This window comes from Muntiacus reevesi, chromosome 1, assembly GCF_963930625.1.
Source record: "Muntiacus reevesi chromosome 1, mMunRee1.1, whole genome shotgun sequence".
Classification (NCBI taxonomy): domain Eukaryota; kingdom Metazoa; phylum Chordata; class Mammalia; order Artiodactyla; family Cervidae; genus Muntiacus; species Muntiacus reevesi.
In genome coordinates, this window is record NC_089249.1 from 157,981,684 (window position 1) to 158,000,010 (window position 18,327).

Here is an 18,327-nt window from a genome sequence, read left to right on the forward strand (position 1 = left end):
GTTAGTAACATGAACTGTTCTTACTAAGTGCCAAATGTGTTCCCCCACTCACCACAAACAGAGAAACCCTGCACGTAGCAACGAAGACCCAGCACAACAAAACATAATATAATAAATAAATGATTTTTAATAAAAAAAAATAGCCCTATAAGCTGCCCAATACTATTCTTCATATGCTAGAAAAGAGGAGATTGTTTCATGACCTATCACTATGGATAAAACTTGTGAGATGTCTTGGTATTCTTTTTTCTGAGCAGTGAATAATTAATAATAACTATAAATGGAAAGGGATTATTAAGTGTTTTCAGAGTGTGATTGTATTCCAAATATATATGAGTTTCTTATAGCTCATTTTAAAGAACTTTTATTGCCATGTCGTTGATTTACCCTGTTGTGCAGTGTTAGGTGTGCAGCACAGGGATTGATTCCTTTCCCTTATTGCTTACTACAAAATATTGCCCACAGTTCCTCGTTTTATACCATTGGTTCTTGTTTCTCATTACTCTTTTTAACCTTTATCTCAAACTGTCCCATCTCAATGGAACAGCCATTTCGGAAATTCACTTTCCTGATGTACTGTCCTTCCTGACTTGTCCTGTCACATACCTCCCTCTGAAAATCTTGGTTCCTCCTATCCCCTCTGATCCAGTCTCCCTAACCACCCCCCCACACACATTGTGGTCAGGGAATTGTTTTCTCCTGTTGGAGTGCAGATGTGGTTCCAGTATCAGCGGATGCTGACCCCAGCCTTCCACCATGACATCCTGAAGTCCTCCATGTGGCTCATGGCCTACTCTGCCCAACTGATGGTGGTGAATCCACCTCTCTCTCATCTGCACATATCACACCAAGCTCAATCCAAAGTTCACTCTCAAGCGGATATATCCATCAAACATCCATCAGACACAGCCCCCCAGAAAGATGCGCTCAACCCCAGAGACAGGCACATTACACCCTAGAGTGCACAAACACACTGTCACGTGATGAAACTCCCCTCTACAGCCAAGCCTGTTCCCTCCTGCAGACACATGGATACATTATTACCCATCTTATGTGACACACACCTCAACACACATGTGCTACTGCCAAATAGAGATAAGAATTTGGGGCTTTGGTGGGGCTGCATCTGGGCCCCCAGAGTCCTCAGCTCTGGCTGGGAACCACTGTTTTGGGCCAGACTTGTGATCATGGGGAGAAACGCTATCGTGCAGATGGAGGGACAGTTAGAGAAGGAGAAGACCAGGAGGCACTGGACTTCCTGGACATCCTCCTCTTTGCCAGAGTGAGTGTGGGCAGGAGGGGCCTGAGCCTATGGGCAGAAGCACACAGGAAGGGCAAACCTGCCCTCTGACCCTGCCTCCACAGATGGAGAATGGGAGCAGCTTGCCTTATGAGAACCTGTGGAAGTTTCAGTTGCCTTGGACAAATGAAAATGATTCATGTGGTCAAGCAGGATACTTCAAAGCTATTTATACTAGAGAATTAAACCTGATTCTGTACAATATCACACTGTTAATAAGACACCATAGAGATAAGTTATTAAAGGAAATTTTTCCTTAATCTGCATGTGTGTTTGTTCTTTAACTTTTTGTAATTTTTACTGAAAAGAAAGTCACTCAGTAGGTTCAAACTCTTTGCAATGCTATGGACTGTAACGTGCCAGGCTCCTCTGTCTGTGGAATTCTGGAGGCAAGAATGTTGGAATGGGTAGCCATACCTTTCTCCAGGGGATCTTCCTGACCAAGGATCAACCTGGGTCTCCTGCATCGCAGGCAGATTCTTTACCCTCTGAGCCACCAGCCCAATTTTTTTTGGAATACACTCAATTATGAATGTGTGATAGTTTCAGGTGAACTCTGAAGGGACTCAGTTGTCAGGAAGCTCTTAAAAATATTTACTTTTCTGCTTTGTCTAAAGGTTTCAAAAATGTAATCATGTGATAGTTTCCAGTACACTGGAACAACTGCAAACTCCCAGATCAAGTTACAAATATTATCTTCTCTTTATAATACTTACATTTTGGAAAAAGAGAGATTGGTTTAAGAAAATAAATACAAAAAACAGCAACAAATCTGGAGGCACAGGTCTGAGCTCTGCCTTCACCTTCACCCTCCCCCAGGTGGGCGGGGTGATCTTCCCAGATCAGGCTAGGTGCTCAGGGGAGGTCAGCCACAGTCAGGGGCAGTCAGTGATCCAGAAGCCACTGTACCATGAGTGTCTCTGCACTGAGCCCCTCCAGAGCCCTGGGCGGGGTCTCTGGACTCCTGCAGGTGGTCTCTCTGCTCAGCCTGGTTCTGCTTCTGCTCAAGGTGGCACAGCTCTACCTGCGCAGACGGTGGCTGCTCAAAGCCTTTCATCACTTCCCGTCTCCTCCTTCCCACTGGTTCTATGGACACAAGCAGGAGGTAGGATGGAGCTGGATGGGGGAGTGTGAGGATCGGGAGGGCTGGAGAGCTAGAGCATGGTCACATTCAGCAAGTTCACACCTGGCCCTGTGCTTGCCTGAGGGCACAGATGTCTAATCTGATGGATCAGCCCTGTGGCTTCACTGTGTGTGGAGACAACAGACAGACGTGTAAGAAGGTGTTAAGTTGCATAGAAAGAGGCTTACCTGCTGGGTTGGGTTTTGCCCCGTGTGGAAACAAACTGGCTTGGTTCATTCAGACTAAGGTCAGTGCCAGAAACCCATACCAGAGGCCACACACAGGAGGGAAGTTCCCATGATGGGGCCAGGTGAGGAGAGCTGCCTGTTTGGAGTCCTCTCTCTGGACTATGAGCTCTTGGAACTGAGCCTGTAATCCTCCTCACCCTCAGCACCCACAACAGAGCCTGCACAGAGCGGAGTCGGTACATTGTGTGGAGAGACAGGCAGGAGGGAAAGGAGCAGTTTGCAGGTTGGGAGGGCAACACCTGCCCGCCCAGCACTGGCACCACTAGCCTGGGGGTGGGGGAGCTCAGAGCAAAGTCAGAGACCACATGGAAATGGCTCGCCAAGGGTCTGTGGCTTAAACAAGTGTTAGGAGATAATCCCAGGCTGCAGGGAGCTGAGGTCTCTCTTTCTCTGCAGCAGGATTAGAGCAAAATGGAGACAAGAACAAGAACTAGAAGCAGCCCAAGCCCCTTGTGGGCTGGCCCAGTACCTCTGTCTCCTCTCCTTCCTAATCTCCTGCACCCCAGGTCACTCAAGGTCTTCCCCACCGGCCTGTGCATTCCAGCTTCTGGGACTTGGCTCCCTTGTGCCCTCTCCCTGGAATGATCTCATCCCTCATGTGAGTGTCTCACAAGCCCCAGGCCCAAGTCATTTTCATCCTGGGTCTCTCAAGAGTGGAGAGGATGCTCATTTTCCCTTGGACGTCCTTCCCACAAGTCAATGCTAACTACATGCAGCTATTTCTCTCTGCAAGATCATAGCTATGAGCTTCTTCTGGGATACCTTGCCTCGGGTTCATGTTTCTATCATTAAAACATCTTCGTAAATTATGAGTCAAGGAAAGAGCAAGTGCAGGAAGACTTTCTTAACATCCAGATCTGAGTTAGGCTCCCTTCCCCAAAGCTTCCCCATAGGCTTTGTCTTCTGTCCACCACACTTTCATGACGCCCTCCTCTTATGGCCCCTTGATCTCTCAGGCTATTTCACTAGCCTGCAGGCTCCAAACAGACAAGCATCTAGAGCTGCCTGCTAATTTAGTGCCTTCAGTCTGTGTCTGGCACAGAGTTACTGCTCAGTAAACACAAGCTCAGGGAAGGAACGTGACCCAGAGTAGCCAAATTGCCTCAGAGCTGGTGAGTCTTCATGGTAGAAGGATGCAGGTAGAGGTCACCTACCAAAGTGTAGAGGGCTGATCTGAGTGACACAGAAGCCATTGAAATAAAGACAATGTGACTATTGGAACTTGCCTGGGATCAACTGTTGACAAGAAATCCAGAGGTAACAAAACAAGCTGAGTCTCCCGTGTTGAGGAGAGGCAGTTGCTCTTTGGTAAAAATGACAGGCCCCAGGTAGAGGGAAGAACGTAAGCAAAGACCCGGAAGATGAGCAGGTGGATCCAGTGCAACAACGTTGACAGTAGCATCCTGGGGGCAGAGCAATGGGTCCTGTGGACTCGCCAGGCTGTCAGGGCAAGAAGAGAGAGGGTAAAGTCAGAAAGGAAAGGCCTTTGTTGTCCACACTCAGGGGTGCACAGATTCTACTATAAGACAGGAAGTGCACAAAAGTTTCTGACAATTAGTTAACGAATGTGAGATTAAAAATCCACATATCAAAATCTTATTTTAATACCATTCTCATATGTGTGTATGCAGAATCTCTCCTACAACTATGCATACACTCAACATGGAAAATAATATTACACACACAATATAATATTTAATTTTTTTCACTTTGCCATACACATTCCAAACATTCTTTTATGCTCATATACATTAACATGTATGCTGGGATAACATCAAACATATATATAATCAGGATGGCAAAATGAAATTAATCTATAAATTCAATTCTTAAAATATCTACCTCTTTTCTAAATAAATCAAATTATATGAAAAATTTGCTTACTTTCTCCAGGGGATCTTCCCAACTCAGGCATCGACCCAGGTCTGCCATTTGTAGATAAATTCCATAACACATGAGGTGCCAGGGAAGCCCACCAAGTGATACAAATTCTCATCAATTGCTCTAGCAGTTATGTCCCTGTGTGCAAATTATTTCCAAATGTTTCACAACCCATGTAGTTATTACAAGGTTCTGTAGACAGTTAGTAGTGTTGGCCCATAACTCTACTTGACATGGGACAGAATCTGATCTTAGGACAACGGTAGACAGCCTGCAAGCTTGGATGAGATTCCAGGTCAGAAGAAAGAGCTCAACACTCTTAGTTCTGCTGATGGATCCAGAGTGATCACCTAGTACCCTTCCAGGCCTTCACCTCCACGCCTGCTCTGGAACTAAAAGAAAGAAGTCATTGACTTGTCTTTCCCTTGGTGACAGTTCCAAGAAGAGGGTGAACTGCCACACCTACTGAAAAGGGTAGAGAAATACCCAAGGGCCTGTGTTCGCTGGATGTGGGGCACCAGGGCCTTTGTGTTGCTCTACGACCCTGACTACATGAAGATGGTCCTGGGGAGATCAGGTGAGAGGGAAACCCTCAGCTGCAGACAACCTTCCATTTGAGTACATGCCCCTGGGTGTGAAACTCCACAAGTCACAGGCACATCAGACACCAGGCCTGAATTCCTCCAAACACCCTCCCACCACAAGCCAGATAAGGACATTATTTACTATTAATAAACGCTTCACTCCTGGTGGGGCTGGATTCTCTTTTATGTCTCTTCTTTTTACAAACATTGAGATGATCCCAGACCTGGAGACAATTCCCTGTCCACACTGTCCTAGGTTGGGTACCTTTCAGTGTTGCCAGCTCTGGGTCATGAGATGGCCAAGACCACCTCTGATCGTAGTAAAATCACAGATTTGGTCTCCTTTTATGGCACTGAACAGAGTTTCTGTTTCAGAGCAGTTCTCCAAATTAGTCCTGTGGATGTTCTCCTCTGCAACAGTGAGTCTACCATCCTGGGACCACAGTGACTATCAGGACAGAGAGAGTCAGGGATGGGAGGCAAATGGGTGGTGGCTCCAGACTGACTGCCCTTTGACAAGCACCCATGGCCTAGACCTCAGCTGCCCTAGAGGCTGTCTGCCGTGTTTGGTCCCATCCATCTTCCTTCCTTACATTTCAGACCCAAAGGCTCAAGTTATCCACAAATTCGTAAAACCCTGGATTGGTAAGTACATTTAAATAAACTGTCAACCACCCACCCGTTAGGTTAACCAAGAGCGGTCTCTGCGTAAATGGAGAAGCGGTGCTAGGCACCCTCATCTCTGAATCAAACATAATTTTTCTAAAACACCATCAGTCTTTGTAATGGCACTGTACTGTAGCCCTCCTGAAGCCAAGCTGCTTCTTCATCACTTCTCAGTCTTTTCTAATGTTCCCCGACTTTTCGTTAAGTTTTTTATCTCCTGCCCCCCTACACTTTTTCGTCCTCATTGCTGTCATAATCACATGCTATGGACAGACGTATTGGAAATTCACATCCCTGAAGTATACTGGCCTCGCTGACACTTGCCCATGAGGAGATTTCTCCTGACACCCTTGGTTCCTCCCAAGATGGCCCCAGTCTCCCCGACGCCCATACACACCCATCTGTGGTTCAGGGACAGGTTTGCTGCTGTTGGAGGGGCAGACGTGGTTCCAGCACCGGCGGATGCTGACCCCAGCCTTCCACTACGACATCCTGAGGCCCTACGTGGGACTCATGGCTGACTCTGTCCGAGTGATGCTGGTGAGTCCATCCCTTGTCATCATACGCACTAGAATCCAGCACAGCTGACATAGTCCACTATCAGACACTTATATCCCTCAGACACCCATTGAATAGAACTGCCCAGAATGATGCATTCACGACTTAGTACGAGACAGCACTCATTAAAACTAGGTGGGACAGAGGAACATCAAGGCAACAACCTGGATCCATAATTTTCTCCTCACCAAGAGAAATCAGGGCCATGGTGTATTCAGGGTCCACTCTTCTCTCATCTCCATGTTTGAACACAGGGAAGTAGATCAGGAGTTTAGTGCAAGCTGGCCCTGGCTGGCCTGGACAATGGCAGCTTCCGTGGCAGAGTGGATATCCCAGGATGTCACTCAGGTGGGCTCTGGCCTGGGTTCCATGGCTTCTGCACATCACTGAGCCACTCATGGGAGGAAATGAGGCCAGGTCTACACTCACAGAGCTGGGCCTTCACAAACATCACCTCTGATCCAGACCAGGTACCATCTGTTCTTAGCTAACATCGGATGAGTGAAAGCAATTGAGTAGCTCACGCCCTTTCTAGGAGCCCCATTAGAGCCATTTTAGCTTTTCCTTGCCTTGAAAGATTTGCTTCCCTGTGTTGGATATCACCTGTCCAGATCTAACGTCAGGACAGGAAAGTTCTCCCTTTGTCCCCTGAGAAACTATGCTTTCTGCTCTGCCAATGGTGGTTATTTTCATAAATTATTCCAAATATTCAGAATTAATTAGGATATTAGCAGAGGATAGAACTGCATATATAAGAAAGATTCAGAAAACATAGGCATCACATTACACACAGGTGTTACAGCCCTAAGTTGCTAAAACATGTCTGCTTAGAAAATGAGGAAATTTCATCTGAGGATGTAGAGACAGAGAGAAAGCCTGGCCTTGGCAGCACAGGTCTTCTAGGGGAGCAGAGCAGGGTCAGTGCCTCCTCCCTCCACAGGACAAGTGGGAGAAGCTCGTCAGTCAGGATTCACATCTGGAGATCTTTGGACATGTCTCCTTGATGACCTTGGACACCATCATGAAGTGCGCCTTCAGCCACCAAGGCAGCGTCCAGACGGACAGGTCAGTGACACCTCTTCAAGAGCAGGGTCCTGCTCTGACCAACTAGGAAGGACTTACCTGAGACGCAGTAAGGGCAGTGTGGATGCTTATCAGCACAAAAAGTAACATTCTACAGAGAGACATGGACTATGGTCCAGTTCCACCCAGACCATCCTTGACTCAGTCAGAGGTCCCTAATTCCTGCTCAGGGAGAAGCCTGGCCCCTCAGGACACTTGTAAAGGACTCCAGGGTGAGGGCTCCAGGGAAATGAGCCAGAGATCAATGCCTCGGTGTTACCTGAGGAATTTGACCCTCTCCAGGTCAGTGCCTCCCTCAACTTCAGTGTTTTCTGTGTCCTCTCCCTTCAGGAAATCCCAGTCCTACATCCAGGCCATCAGGGACCTCAGTCATCTGCTCATTTCCCGAGTGAGGAATGTTTTCCACCAAAATGATCTAATCTACAGGCTGACCCCTGAAGGTCGCTGGAACTACCGGGCCTGCCAGCTTGCCCATCAACACACAGGTTCTCCTCCCCATCCTGGGGTCCTCCCCCATGTTCATCATGCTGACGTGCAACGGCCTGGCCTTGACACATTAGGCAAAGTCCAGATTCCTGCTTCTTCTTCAGGAGCTGGCATACACCCGCCTGCTGCAGGGACTGGGACCCCAGACGTCGGGGTGTCAGGTGTTGAACAGGGTGTTACAGGAGTACAACTTTGGTGATGACTGAGTGAGATCCCCTGCCAACAGCCTTCAGGCAGAGCCCCCACGGGCTGTGCTAGTGCGGGGATTCCTGTCTGGAGTAGAATATGCTGGAGTTCTAAGTCCTGACATGCTCACCCAGTCCCACCCTCACCCTCATCCACCTGACACCCAGACTGTGTCTGAGGGGCAGATGGGGTTGTGGTGGGTGCAGACTCTGAGCTCCCCAGAGTGCTCAGTTCTGGCTGGGAACCACTGTCCTGGGACAGATGCAGTGATCAAGGAGAGGAAGGCTCATCTGCAGAAGGAGGGAGAGCTGGAGAAGTTGAGGATCAGGAGGCACTTGGACTTCCTGGACATCCTCCTCTTTGCCAGAGTGAGTGTGGGCAGGAGAGGCCTGAGCCTTTGGGCAGAAGCACACAGGAAGGGCAGACCCTGCATTTGGCCCTGCCTCCACAGATGGAGAATGGGAGCAGCTTGTCTGATGAGGACCTCCGTGCCGAGGTGGACACGTTCATGTTCGAGGGTCATGACACCACAGCCAGTGGCATCTCCTGGATCCTCTATGCTCTAGCCTCCCACCCTGAGCATCAGCAGAGGTGTCGGGAAGAGATCCAGAGCCTCCTGGGGGGTGGCACTTCCATCACCTGGTGAGTGTCCAGGAAATGGAAGAACCTTGTCCCACCTGAGCTAGAGAGAATCCCTGGTTGTCCAGTCCTGCCTGCTCTCAGATGGGCTTGCTTTCAGGGACCATCTGGACCAGATGCCCTACACCACCATGTGCATCAAGGAGGCACTGAGACTCTATCCACCAGTACCAGTCATCAGCAGAGAGCTGAGCAAGCCCATCACCTTCCCTGATGGACGCTCCTTACCTGCAGGTATGAACTTCACCTCACCACTCAGCTAAGCACTCTGTAGGACCACATGCTAGACCAGTAATCCACCTGCGGATTTCCAGCTCCAGGATGCTCTGGCTCTTGTCTGCCTGAGATAATATTTATTCTGTAGTTTGAATGAGTTTTAAAAAATGCTTCTCCATAAAACCTAGAAGTAGTACTACCATATACTCAACAATCCTACTACTGGGAATATACCTTGGGAAAACCGGAATCCAAAAAGCACATGTGCTGCAGTGTTCATTGCAGCATTGTTACAATAGCCAAGACGTGGAAGCAACCTAGGTGTCCCCTGACAGATGAATGGATAATGAAGATATAGTCCGTATACACAATGGAATATTACTCAGTATAAAGTGGAACAAACCTGAGTCAGTTGCAGTGAGGTGGAAGAATCTACAGCCTTTTATGCAGAGTGAAGCACTCAGAAAGAGAAAAACAAATATCATATATTAACACATACCTATGTGTATATAGAATCTAGGAAAATCGTGTTGATGAACGTATTTGCAGAGAAGGAATGTAGATGCAGACATAGGGAATGGACATGTAGACGTAGGAGAGGAAGGAGAGGGTTGGATGAATTGAGAAATTAACATCGACATAGACTGTCATATGTGAAATATTAGTATGTATCTAGTGGAAAGCTGCTATATAAAAGGGAGCCCAGCCTGATTCTCTGAGATGACCTAGAGGGGTGGAATGGGAAAGGGGAGAGAGGTGCAAGATGGGCGGGATATAGCTGTTGTTTACTTGCTCAGTCATGTCTGGCTCTTTAGTGACCCCATGGAGTGTAGCCCACGAGGCTCCACTGTCCATGACATTTCTCAGGGAAGAATACTGAAGTGAGTTGCCATTTCCCTCTCCATATATGTAGATACATAACTGTGCCTTATTTGCACTCTAGTATGGCAGAAACCAACACACCATTATAAAGTAATTTACCTCTACTGAAAGAAAAAATGTTTGACACAGACCTTAAATGCGACAAAGCTCAACAAATAAATGTTGACCCTTCTGTGCCGTCTTATGATGGAGATAAAGCTCTAATTCTTGAATCATGAAGGCTTAAGAGAAAAGCAGAAGTGGCGGGTGGGGGGTGGTGCACACGCTTTTTCCTTATGGGGTGTAAGTAAAGGAGGGAGCTCAAGAACTGCACTGCCCTGGGTCAGAAGGTCTAGTCTCTGAGGTGCCCTCTGGTGGATGGCAAAGAGCAGTTGACGATGGGGTCTGAGAGTCCTTCCATTCGTGGAGGCCACCCACTGACTCAGCACCCAGTGGGTCTGAATCCCAGCCCTGTTTCCTCCTAACTGTGGGATCATAGACTCAGCCCATAACCTCTCTGAGGCTCAGGTGCTTCTTGGGCTTTGGGGACAGGAGTGCTTCCATGAGGATTAAATGATTATTGCACATTCCCGAGGTTCATGATGGCAGTTGATGAATGTGAGCTGCTCCTAAGTGTAACCTTGCAGTTCTTTTAATTCTCAGTCCTGGGCTGTGGTCACCTACCCCTAATCTGTGATCTTGGGCTTTGTCATGCCCCACCCACCTGCCTTGCAAGAGCATCATTTCATTCAGAGTGACAGAATGTGCTCTCATGATGGCTCCCAGGACTTTTGTGAAGACACACATCCCCTGCACCACGGGACTATCAGGTTCTCTCTCTCCTCTGCCCCACAGGAATCTTAGTCTCCCTCTCCTTTTATGGGCTTCATCACAACCCGAAGGTGTGGCCGAACCCAGAGGTATGATGGACGTGGGAGGAGGAGATGGGATGCTCTCTTGACACCAAACCCGACCCCTGCTCCATCTCTGGGATTCTTATCCCCCAGGGGATTCATGTGAGGGGTTTGACCCCAGATGTTCTGGCCCCGATGCTCTCTCTGCAGGTGTTTGACCCAACCCGGTTTGCACCAGGTTCTACTCGACACAGCCATGCCTTCCTGCCCTTCTCAGGAGGACCCAGGTGAGGCCTGTGTACTGGGGGAAGCAAGTGTCACTGGTTGCTACCCGATGTGTGTGACTGTCTACCTACATATGAGGAACATGAAAGTTCTGTCCTTGTATGTTGATGTGCTGAAGAGGAGGCATGGGTCTCCATGAACAAGATCTTAAGGGCCCACCACAATGACACTGACCTCCTCCTGTCCACAAGGATTGACCTCATTTCCAAGTCAGTGGCCAAGCCAAAGTCTCCAGGGTTTTCCTCACTTTAGGATTATGACATTTTAACATTGGAAATCTTCATGAAATTCAAACTTCACTTCTTTGTCTATCACAATCTCAGTCACCTTAAAAGATGATTTTATCTGTTCCCACCTTCCTAGTCAGCCCACTACCTTTCTGCTTCAATCACCTGTCCACCCTCACTGTGTTCGTCATTGCTTGCCTAGATTGGGAATTCCATGTCCTGAGGCTTCAAGTCATGTATGTGATCAGTTATAGTTGTAGTTTGAAGAAAGTTTCACAGTCATGAGTGTGTTCTCTCTTCCTGTAGTACATCCGACATAGATTTGACTGTGTATTAATATAACCGTGACATATATCTTCTGTTGCCAAAATTATTCCTTAAAAAGCAGAGTTTAGACACCATAGTCCCAGATTCTACAGAGTAATGTTAGTAAGAAAAATCTTAAAGTGGAGGACAATCAAGTCTGCTTTGGGGACTCTATTGCTGATCCTACTCATGATGCCAGTTGTCTCACTGTTCACACTGTGCACACCGTTTGCTGAACCCAGGATAGGCAAAGCGCCAGCAAAGAGGCTGGAAGAGAACTGGAGGAGCCATAGGAACTTCAGACACGTTATTCTCTCCTGGCTGTGTTATGGCCGCCATAACACAATTCTGCCCTGCCTGACGCAGTCTCGGTAGCAGCAGCCGTAAAAACCATAACATAGCTAGAACATAACCTCATATAATGCATCTATGATATCACTCCAACATAGCCCCAATGCAGCAGTAACCAGGGCTTTCATAGTGACACTCATACAGGCCTACCACACACCGCCCTCAGGTCTTTTCCAGGTGGAGCTTATTTAACAAAAGTAGCCAGGGTCCAAGCGAGTACCATGTGACACTCGTTCGCAGTGCTATAGGTGATCTCAGCTGTTCCACAATCATTACTACAACCCCTGAGGCAACAGTGAGAGACCGCAGGGCGAGAGAGCCTGACCATGCCATCTTTGCTAATTTGCTCTTTCCCTAAAGGGGGGAGACACGTGCATTTGAAAAATAATTCCATGTAAAACATAAAGCACCCTTGAAATAGCTGTTAGCCTGGATGATACACTCCTAAATGATTGCTGTGAAGATCTTAAAGGGCACAGAACCTCCTCTGAAATAGTCATTTCAGTGACTTTGTAACTTAGTAGGAACAAGTTTTTTCTGACTGTACAGATCTAGGAAATTTTCAGTTGGTGAATCAACCTTTACAGAACAGTGTTGAAGTAAGCTGTCTTCCTGAATTGTTTCTAGGATTTGGTTTACACCAGGGTCCACTCCTTCCTTGTAGACATGGCTGCAGCTCATGCAGCTGCTCCTAGAGGGCAGGAGGGACTAGGCGGTTTGATTCCTAGGTCAGACTCAATATTTCTTATATTCTCATTCCACTTGAGGTGTTTTCAATTCAATTAATATTGTTCAAATGTGAAAGTATGTATTAAGTGTGTCTCCATGTACCAAGACCTGTGCTAGGAGATGGGAACACAGGGATGATAATGCTGTCCTCGCTCAGAGCTCACTGTCAACACATCAACACGTCTATTCAAGACAGACATCATTCACATATCCACTATTTCACTCATTCATTCACTGCACACACTGTGGAAGGATTCATGATCTGGCACTGTCCTGTGCACTGGATGTGATGTGTCCTTAGTTTAACATCCATGGTGCCTTGAGGGTCCCGAATGGGAAGAGGTGCAGCCAGCAGAGGGGGTGAGGGTGGTGGTCACTGGATTGAGCCATGAGCATGAGGATGGCAGAGGCGAGGGGAGGGGACCTCAACAGTTGCTGAGTCAGGAAGAGGAGCTGGACAGACCCCAGGTGAGTGAGGAAGAATCCAGAGAGGGCTGTGATGCAGCTGAGGCACGGGGATGTGTCCTCCCTGTGATGCGGAACATAGCAGGCCTGGAGCTACTGTGGCTTTAGAGGGAGGGAAGGAATGGAGGCTGAAAAGGCCAGATGATGAGCCCAAGGGATGTTTAGCAGGGTCATTTCTGAATTAGAATGGGAAGGGACCAAAGGTAGATTGACTGAGGGGCTGAGGGAGACAGGAAGCCACACCGTTAACTGGGAGGGAATTGGTCCAGTAGGTTCAGGGTGGTTAACCTTTTCCTCTGCAGGAAGTCTCCCTCTTGCCAATCTGATTCCTTGCACAACCCTGTCTCATCATCTCTGGGGACTGGGCAGCCTGTTTGTCCACTGTAGCTAGTAAGATCCTGAGAGGGTGTCCACCCTGCCCCTACAGTGCCCTAGGCTTATTGAAACAGGAATTGCCAGTGGACGAATGAATAAGGTACTAGTTCACAGTTCTTGATGCACTTGCCTTGACTCTGTGGCTTACAGCACTGATGCTCCCCAGGATTTCCTGCTGAGAGCAGAAGTAGGAGTTAGGAGCTAGTCCTTAGAGAGGTGGGCTTTGTCATCTGTCAGGGGGAGAGCTTTGCTGAGCTTCGCTGGCAAGTTGAATGTGATGAGCAAGGAAGGGATTAGGGCTGGGCAACCTGGAGGAGAGCCCAGATTCCCTGTTCTCAGTACGGGTTAGAAGCCTCTGCTTACTTCCTTTTTATCTCCCAACCTAGGAACTGCATCGGGAAGCAGTTTGCCATGAATGAGTTGAAGGTGGCCGTGGCCCTGACCTTGCTTCGCTTTGAGCTGTCACCGGATCCCTCCAGGGTCCCTGTGCCCATGCCAGTCATGGTGCTGAGATCCAAAAATGGGATCCACCTGAAGCTCAGGAAGCTGTCTGATCCAGGTGGAGACAAGGACAAGCTCTGAGGGCCCCTGCCTGCCATCCTGTCTTGCTACCACTCTCTCCTTTCCTTGCCCATTGCTCACATCCTGCTTTTGTCTGCCCCCTGCCAGCTTGCCTCATCTCCTGCTTCCTGCCCAGCAGCAGACTTTCTGCCCTTCCCCTCTCAACTTTCTCCAGGCTCCCTGTCTGCTTATCTCTCCGTCTGTCTCTGACCCCATGTATATCTCACTGTCCACCTGAATCCTGATCACCCGACATCCTCCAGTATGTCTGTTCTCCAATGTGTTTCTCCCCTTCTGCCTGCCTGTTGTCCCTGTAATCACTTCCGTTTAGATGGTAAAATGGTTTGCCTCTACTTTAGGGCTTTAGAACAACACAAAGTTAGCCTCTGATGGCTCTGGAATGAGAAGTCAAAAGTGGGATTCCCCGGACACAAGCAAGATGTTGACAGGCCCCTCATCCAGGGACCTGGGACAGGATCCTGCTTTTTGCCATTTTTGCATCTAGAGCTGCATCCTTGCATTCCTTGGCTCCTGGGCCCTCCTCCACATTCAAATCCAGCAGCATCTTCAAATGTCCCTCTGCGTCTGTCTTCATATAACCTTCTCTTTCTTCAAGACTTTGTGCTTACCTGGGCAACTCAGACCAAACAGGCTCATTCTGGGGTTCTGGGAACTAGGACAGGAACACCTGGGGAGCCATCTCTGGACCTGTTAAATACTGTGCAACTCCCTTCTCCCTGGGCCACTGCTCTCTCCTGTGTAAGATGGGTCTACTCCCATTTCATTCACATGGTTTCCTCTTTCCCCATCCCTGGATAAATTGCACAATATCATATGGAATGCATGTGTCTTCTCTGAAAGGAGTCGGATGAAGCAGAAGAGAGGGAAGGGGAGGGAATAACAGCGGGGAGGAGGAGGAGACATAACACCTGCTCTGTGGGGCCGAGACCCTAGCAGGGAGAGTGTATCCAGCCCCCTGCAGCTTCACACTCTGGTGTCACTGAAGCCCCACACCCTGTCCAGTACCTGAGGCTCCCATGACAGCTGAGTCAGGAGACAGGCCTCGCCGCCTAAGGCTCAGAGGGAAGGCGCTCACACCAACACCTGTCAGGGAAGGAACCTGCCTCTTCTTCTGCGGTAGCTTTCTCACCACATCTGTAAAGGGGCCCAGCCAGCACCCACCCCTTGCAGAGCAGGGAATCTTACAGACTTGTTCAGGCACAAGGGTCTCATTCACCCCTGAAGACATTTGAGAAGAGCCCAGCCTGGTCATGTCACCAGCCCCCTGGCAGCCCTTCCTCACAGAGAGGGCCTGCAGGCTCCTCAGATGCCACAAGTGGGGGAGCATGTTTGCAGCAGGGCCTTGGGGGGAACCAGCTGGGCACAAGTCTTGGCTGCCACACAGGGAGAAGCCAGGCCCCTCAGGACACTTGTAAATACTGAGCTTCTCCAGAGGGTAAGGCAGAAATGACAATGCCTCAGTTGGGAATGCAAACCAGCATAGCCACTATGGAGAAGAGTGTGGAGATTCCTTCAAACACTGGAAATAGAACTGCCATATGACCCAGCAATCCCACTTCAGGGCATACACACTGAGGAAATCAGAATTGACAGAGACATGTGTATCCCAATGTTCATCGCAGCACTGTTTACCATAGCCAGGATACGGAAGCAACCTAGAGGTCTGTCGGCAGACGAATGGATAAGGATGCTGTGGCACATATACACAATGGAATATTACTCAGCTGTTAAAAGGAATGCTTTTGAGTTTGTTTCTAATCAGGTGGACAAAACTGAAGCCTATCATATAGAATGAAGTAAATCAGAAAGGCCAATACAGTATATTAATGCATTTATTTAGAATTTAGAAAGACTGTAATGACGACCCTATATGGAAGACAGCAAAAGAGACACAGATGTAAAGAACAGATTTTTGGACTATGTGGGAAAAGGTGAGAGTGGGGTGATATGAGAGAATAGCATTGAAACATGTATATTACCATATGTAAAACAGATGACTAGTGCAAATTCAATACATGAAGCAGGGCACTTAAAGCTGGTGCTCTGGGACAATCTAGTGAGATGAGGTGGGGGGGCATTTCAGGATAGGGGGACTCACGTACACCCATGGCTGGGTCGACATATGGCAAAATCACCAGAATATTGTAATTAGCCTACAACTAATAAATAAATAAATAGAGGAAGAGGTAGTGTAGAAAACTATAAAATAATTCAAATGAACTTGTTTACAAAACAGAAAGAGACTCACAGACATAGAAACATGCATTAGCTTACCAAGGAAAAACAGAAAAAGGAATAAATTAGGAGTATGGAATTAATGGATAAACACTACTGTATATAAAGTAGATAAATATCAAGAATTTACTGTATAGTACAGGGAATGTTATTCAACATATTTCGATAACCTGTAATGGAGAAGAATCTAAGAAGGAACACCCATGCACATAGTGCATATATCTGAATCACTGTGCTGTACCCCTGAAAGTAACACAGTATTGCAAATCAACTAAAAGTCAATAAAGGGAAAAAAACAAATGGCATCAAATATTGGCCTTTAATTTAGAGCACTTAAACTCTCCTGGACAACCTCACCTCAGACATGCAAGTTATTGCCAGCTAGCTGGTGCTGTCTACCCACCCCTCCTAAAGTTATTTTTTTCATTCTGGAATGCATAACTAGAACACATATATTCATCAGTAGGTAAATAGGAAGTAGCTAAATTTAGGGGTTTAATGTTTCAGCTTCACTGGGATCTCGCCATATGTCCCCACTCCAATTTCAGGTTCCCAATGCTTCCCAATAAATGCTCACACTTTGGCAGAAGACTGGGAAATCAAATTGCATGTAATTCAGACACCGACAGGATGAGACTCTGGATTTAGTTTTCACAAATCGCAGCCCTGGCTGACGCCCTGTGGCTACACAAAACAAAGGTTTCTTTCAGGTCAGACATTGAAGCTTTCTGGTCAGTGATGTGTAGTTTGGCCTGGAAATTTGAATCCCCAACCTCACCCATTTCCTTCAGTGCTTTAAACAGTACAGCTAGGAACAACCAGCGGTTTTACTAAATTCTTTAATTTGACTGAAAAATTCTAAGATGTCGAATATATGATCATCAGAATCTTGCTTTTTATAAAAATTTGGCCAGTAACATCCAATGAAGATGTTTTGTGTATCTTTATTTAAAATCCTCAAAAGTGATGCTCTTAAAGGACTGCACTCAGTCTGTCAGCAAATTTGGAAAACTCAGCAGTGACCACAGGACTGGCAAAGGTCAGTTTTCATTCTAATCCCCAAGAAGGGTAATGCTAAAAAATGTTCAAACTACATACCATTGTGCTCACTTTACATGCTAGCAAGACTATGCTCAACATCCTTCAAGCTAAGATTCAGCAGTATGTGAATCGAGAATTTCATGTTGTGTAAGCTGGGTTTCAAAAACATAGAGGAACCAGAGATCAAATTATCAATATTCGCTGAATCATTGAGAAAGCAAGGGATTTCCAGAAAAACATCTACTTCTGCTTCACTGACTATGCTAAAGCCTTTGACTATGTGGATCACAACAAACTGTGGAAAATTCTTCAAGAGATGAGAGTACCAGACCAGTTTACGTGCCTCCTGAGAGACCTGAATGATGCAGGTCAAGAAGCAACAGTTAGAATTGCACATGAAACAACAGACTGGTTCCAAATTGAGAAAGGAGTACGTCAAGGCTGTATATTGTCACCCTGTTTATTGAGTTTATATGCAGTATATATCATGCGAAATGTTGGAGTGGATGACTCACAAATTAGAATCAAGATTGCTGGGAAAAATACCAACAACTTCAGATATGCAGATGATACCACTCTAATGGCAGAAAGTAAAGAGGAACTAAAAGCCTCTTAATAAGAGTAAAAGAAGGGAGTGAAAAACTGGCTTGAAACTCAGGGTTCAAAATACTAAGATCATGGCATCTGATTGCAACAGTTCATGGCAAACAGAAGCGAAAAAATGGAAGCAGTGACAGATTTTATTTTCTTCGGCTCCAAAATCACTGTGGACGGTGACTGCAGCCATGAAATTTGAGACACTTTCTCCTTGGATGGAAAATGTTGATAAAACTATATAGCATATTAAAAAGCAGAGACATTATTTTGCTGGCAAAGATCCATATAATCAAAGCTAAAGTTTTTTCAGTGGTCATATACAGATGTGAGAGTTGGACCATAAACAAGGTTGAGCGCCAGAGAATTTTTGCTTTTGAATTGTGGTGCTGGAGAAGACTCCTGAGAGTCCCTTGGACTGCAAGGAGATCAACCTAGTCATTCCTAAAGGA

The 18,327-nt window shown here is 47.1% G+C and overlaps 1 protein-coding gene across 3 annotated transcripts; it reads left to right on the forward strand.

Moving 5' to 3' along the window:
* Positions 1-2,157: 2,157 nt before the first annotated feature.
* Positions 2,158-14,841, forward strand: LOC136152313 (cytochrome P450 4A25-like). Of its 3 annotated transcripts, XM_065913617.1 has the most exons (13): positions 2,159-2,405; positions 4,988-5,129; positions 5,737-5,781; positions 6,215-6,342; positions 7,301-7,425; positions 7,774-7,928; positions 8,377-8,483; positions 8,567-8,757; positions 8,855-8,988; positions 10,687-10,751; positions 10,896-10,972; positions 13,810-13,982; positions 14,344-14,841. In XM_065913617.1, exons 1-13 carry the CDS (start codon positions 2,211-2,213, stop codon positions 14,349-14,351), a joined length of 1,545 nt encoding a protein of 514 aa, XP_065769689.1. In that variant the 5' UTR covers positions 2,159-2,210; the 3' UTR covers positions 14,352-14,841. The 3 variants fall into 3 exon arrangements, with proteins under 3 accessions (XP_065769695.1, XP_065769689.1, XP_065769681.1); XM_065913609.1 differs by having other exon boundaries at positions 13,810-14,839; XM_065913623.1 differs by lacking the exons at positions 7,774-7,928; positions 8,567-8,757 and having other exon boundaries at positions 2,158-2,405; positions 8,377-8,504; positions 8,824-8,988; positions 13,810-14,840.
* Positions 14,842-18,327: the final 3,486 nt, after the last annotated feature.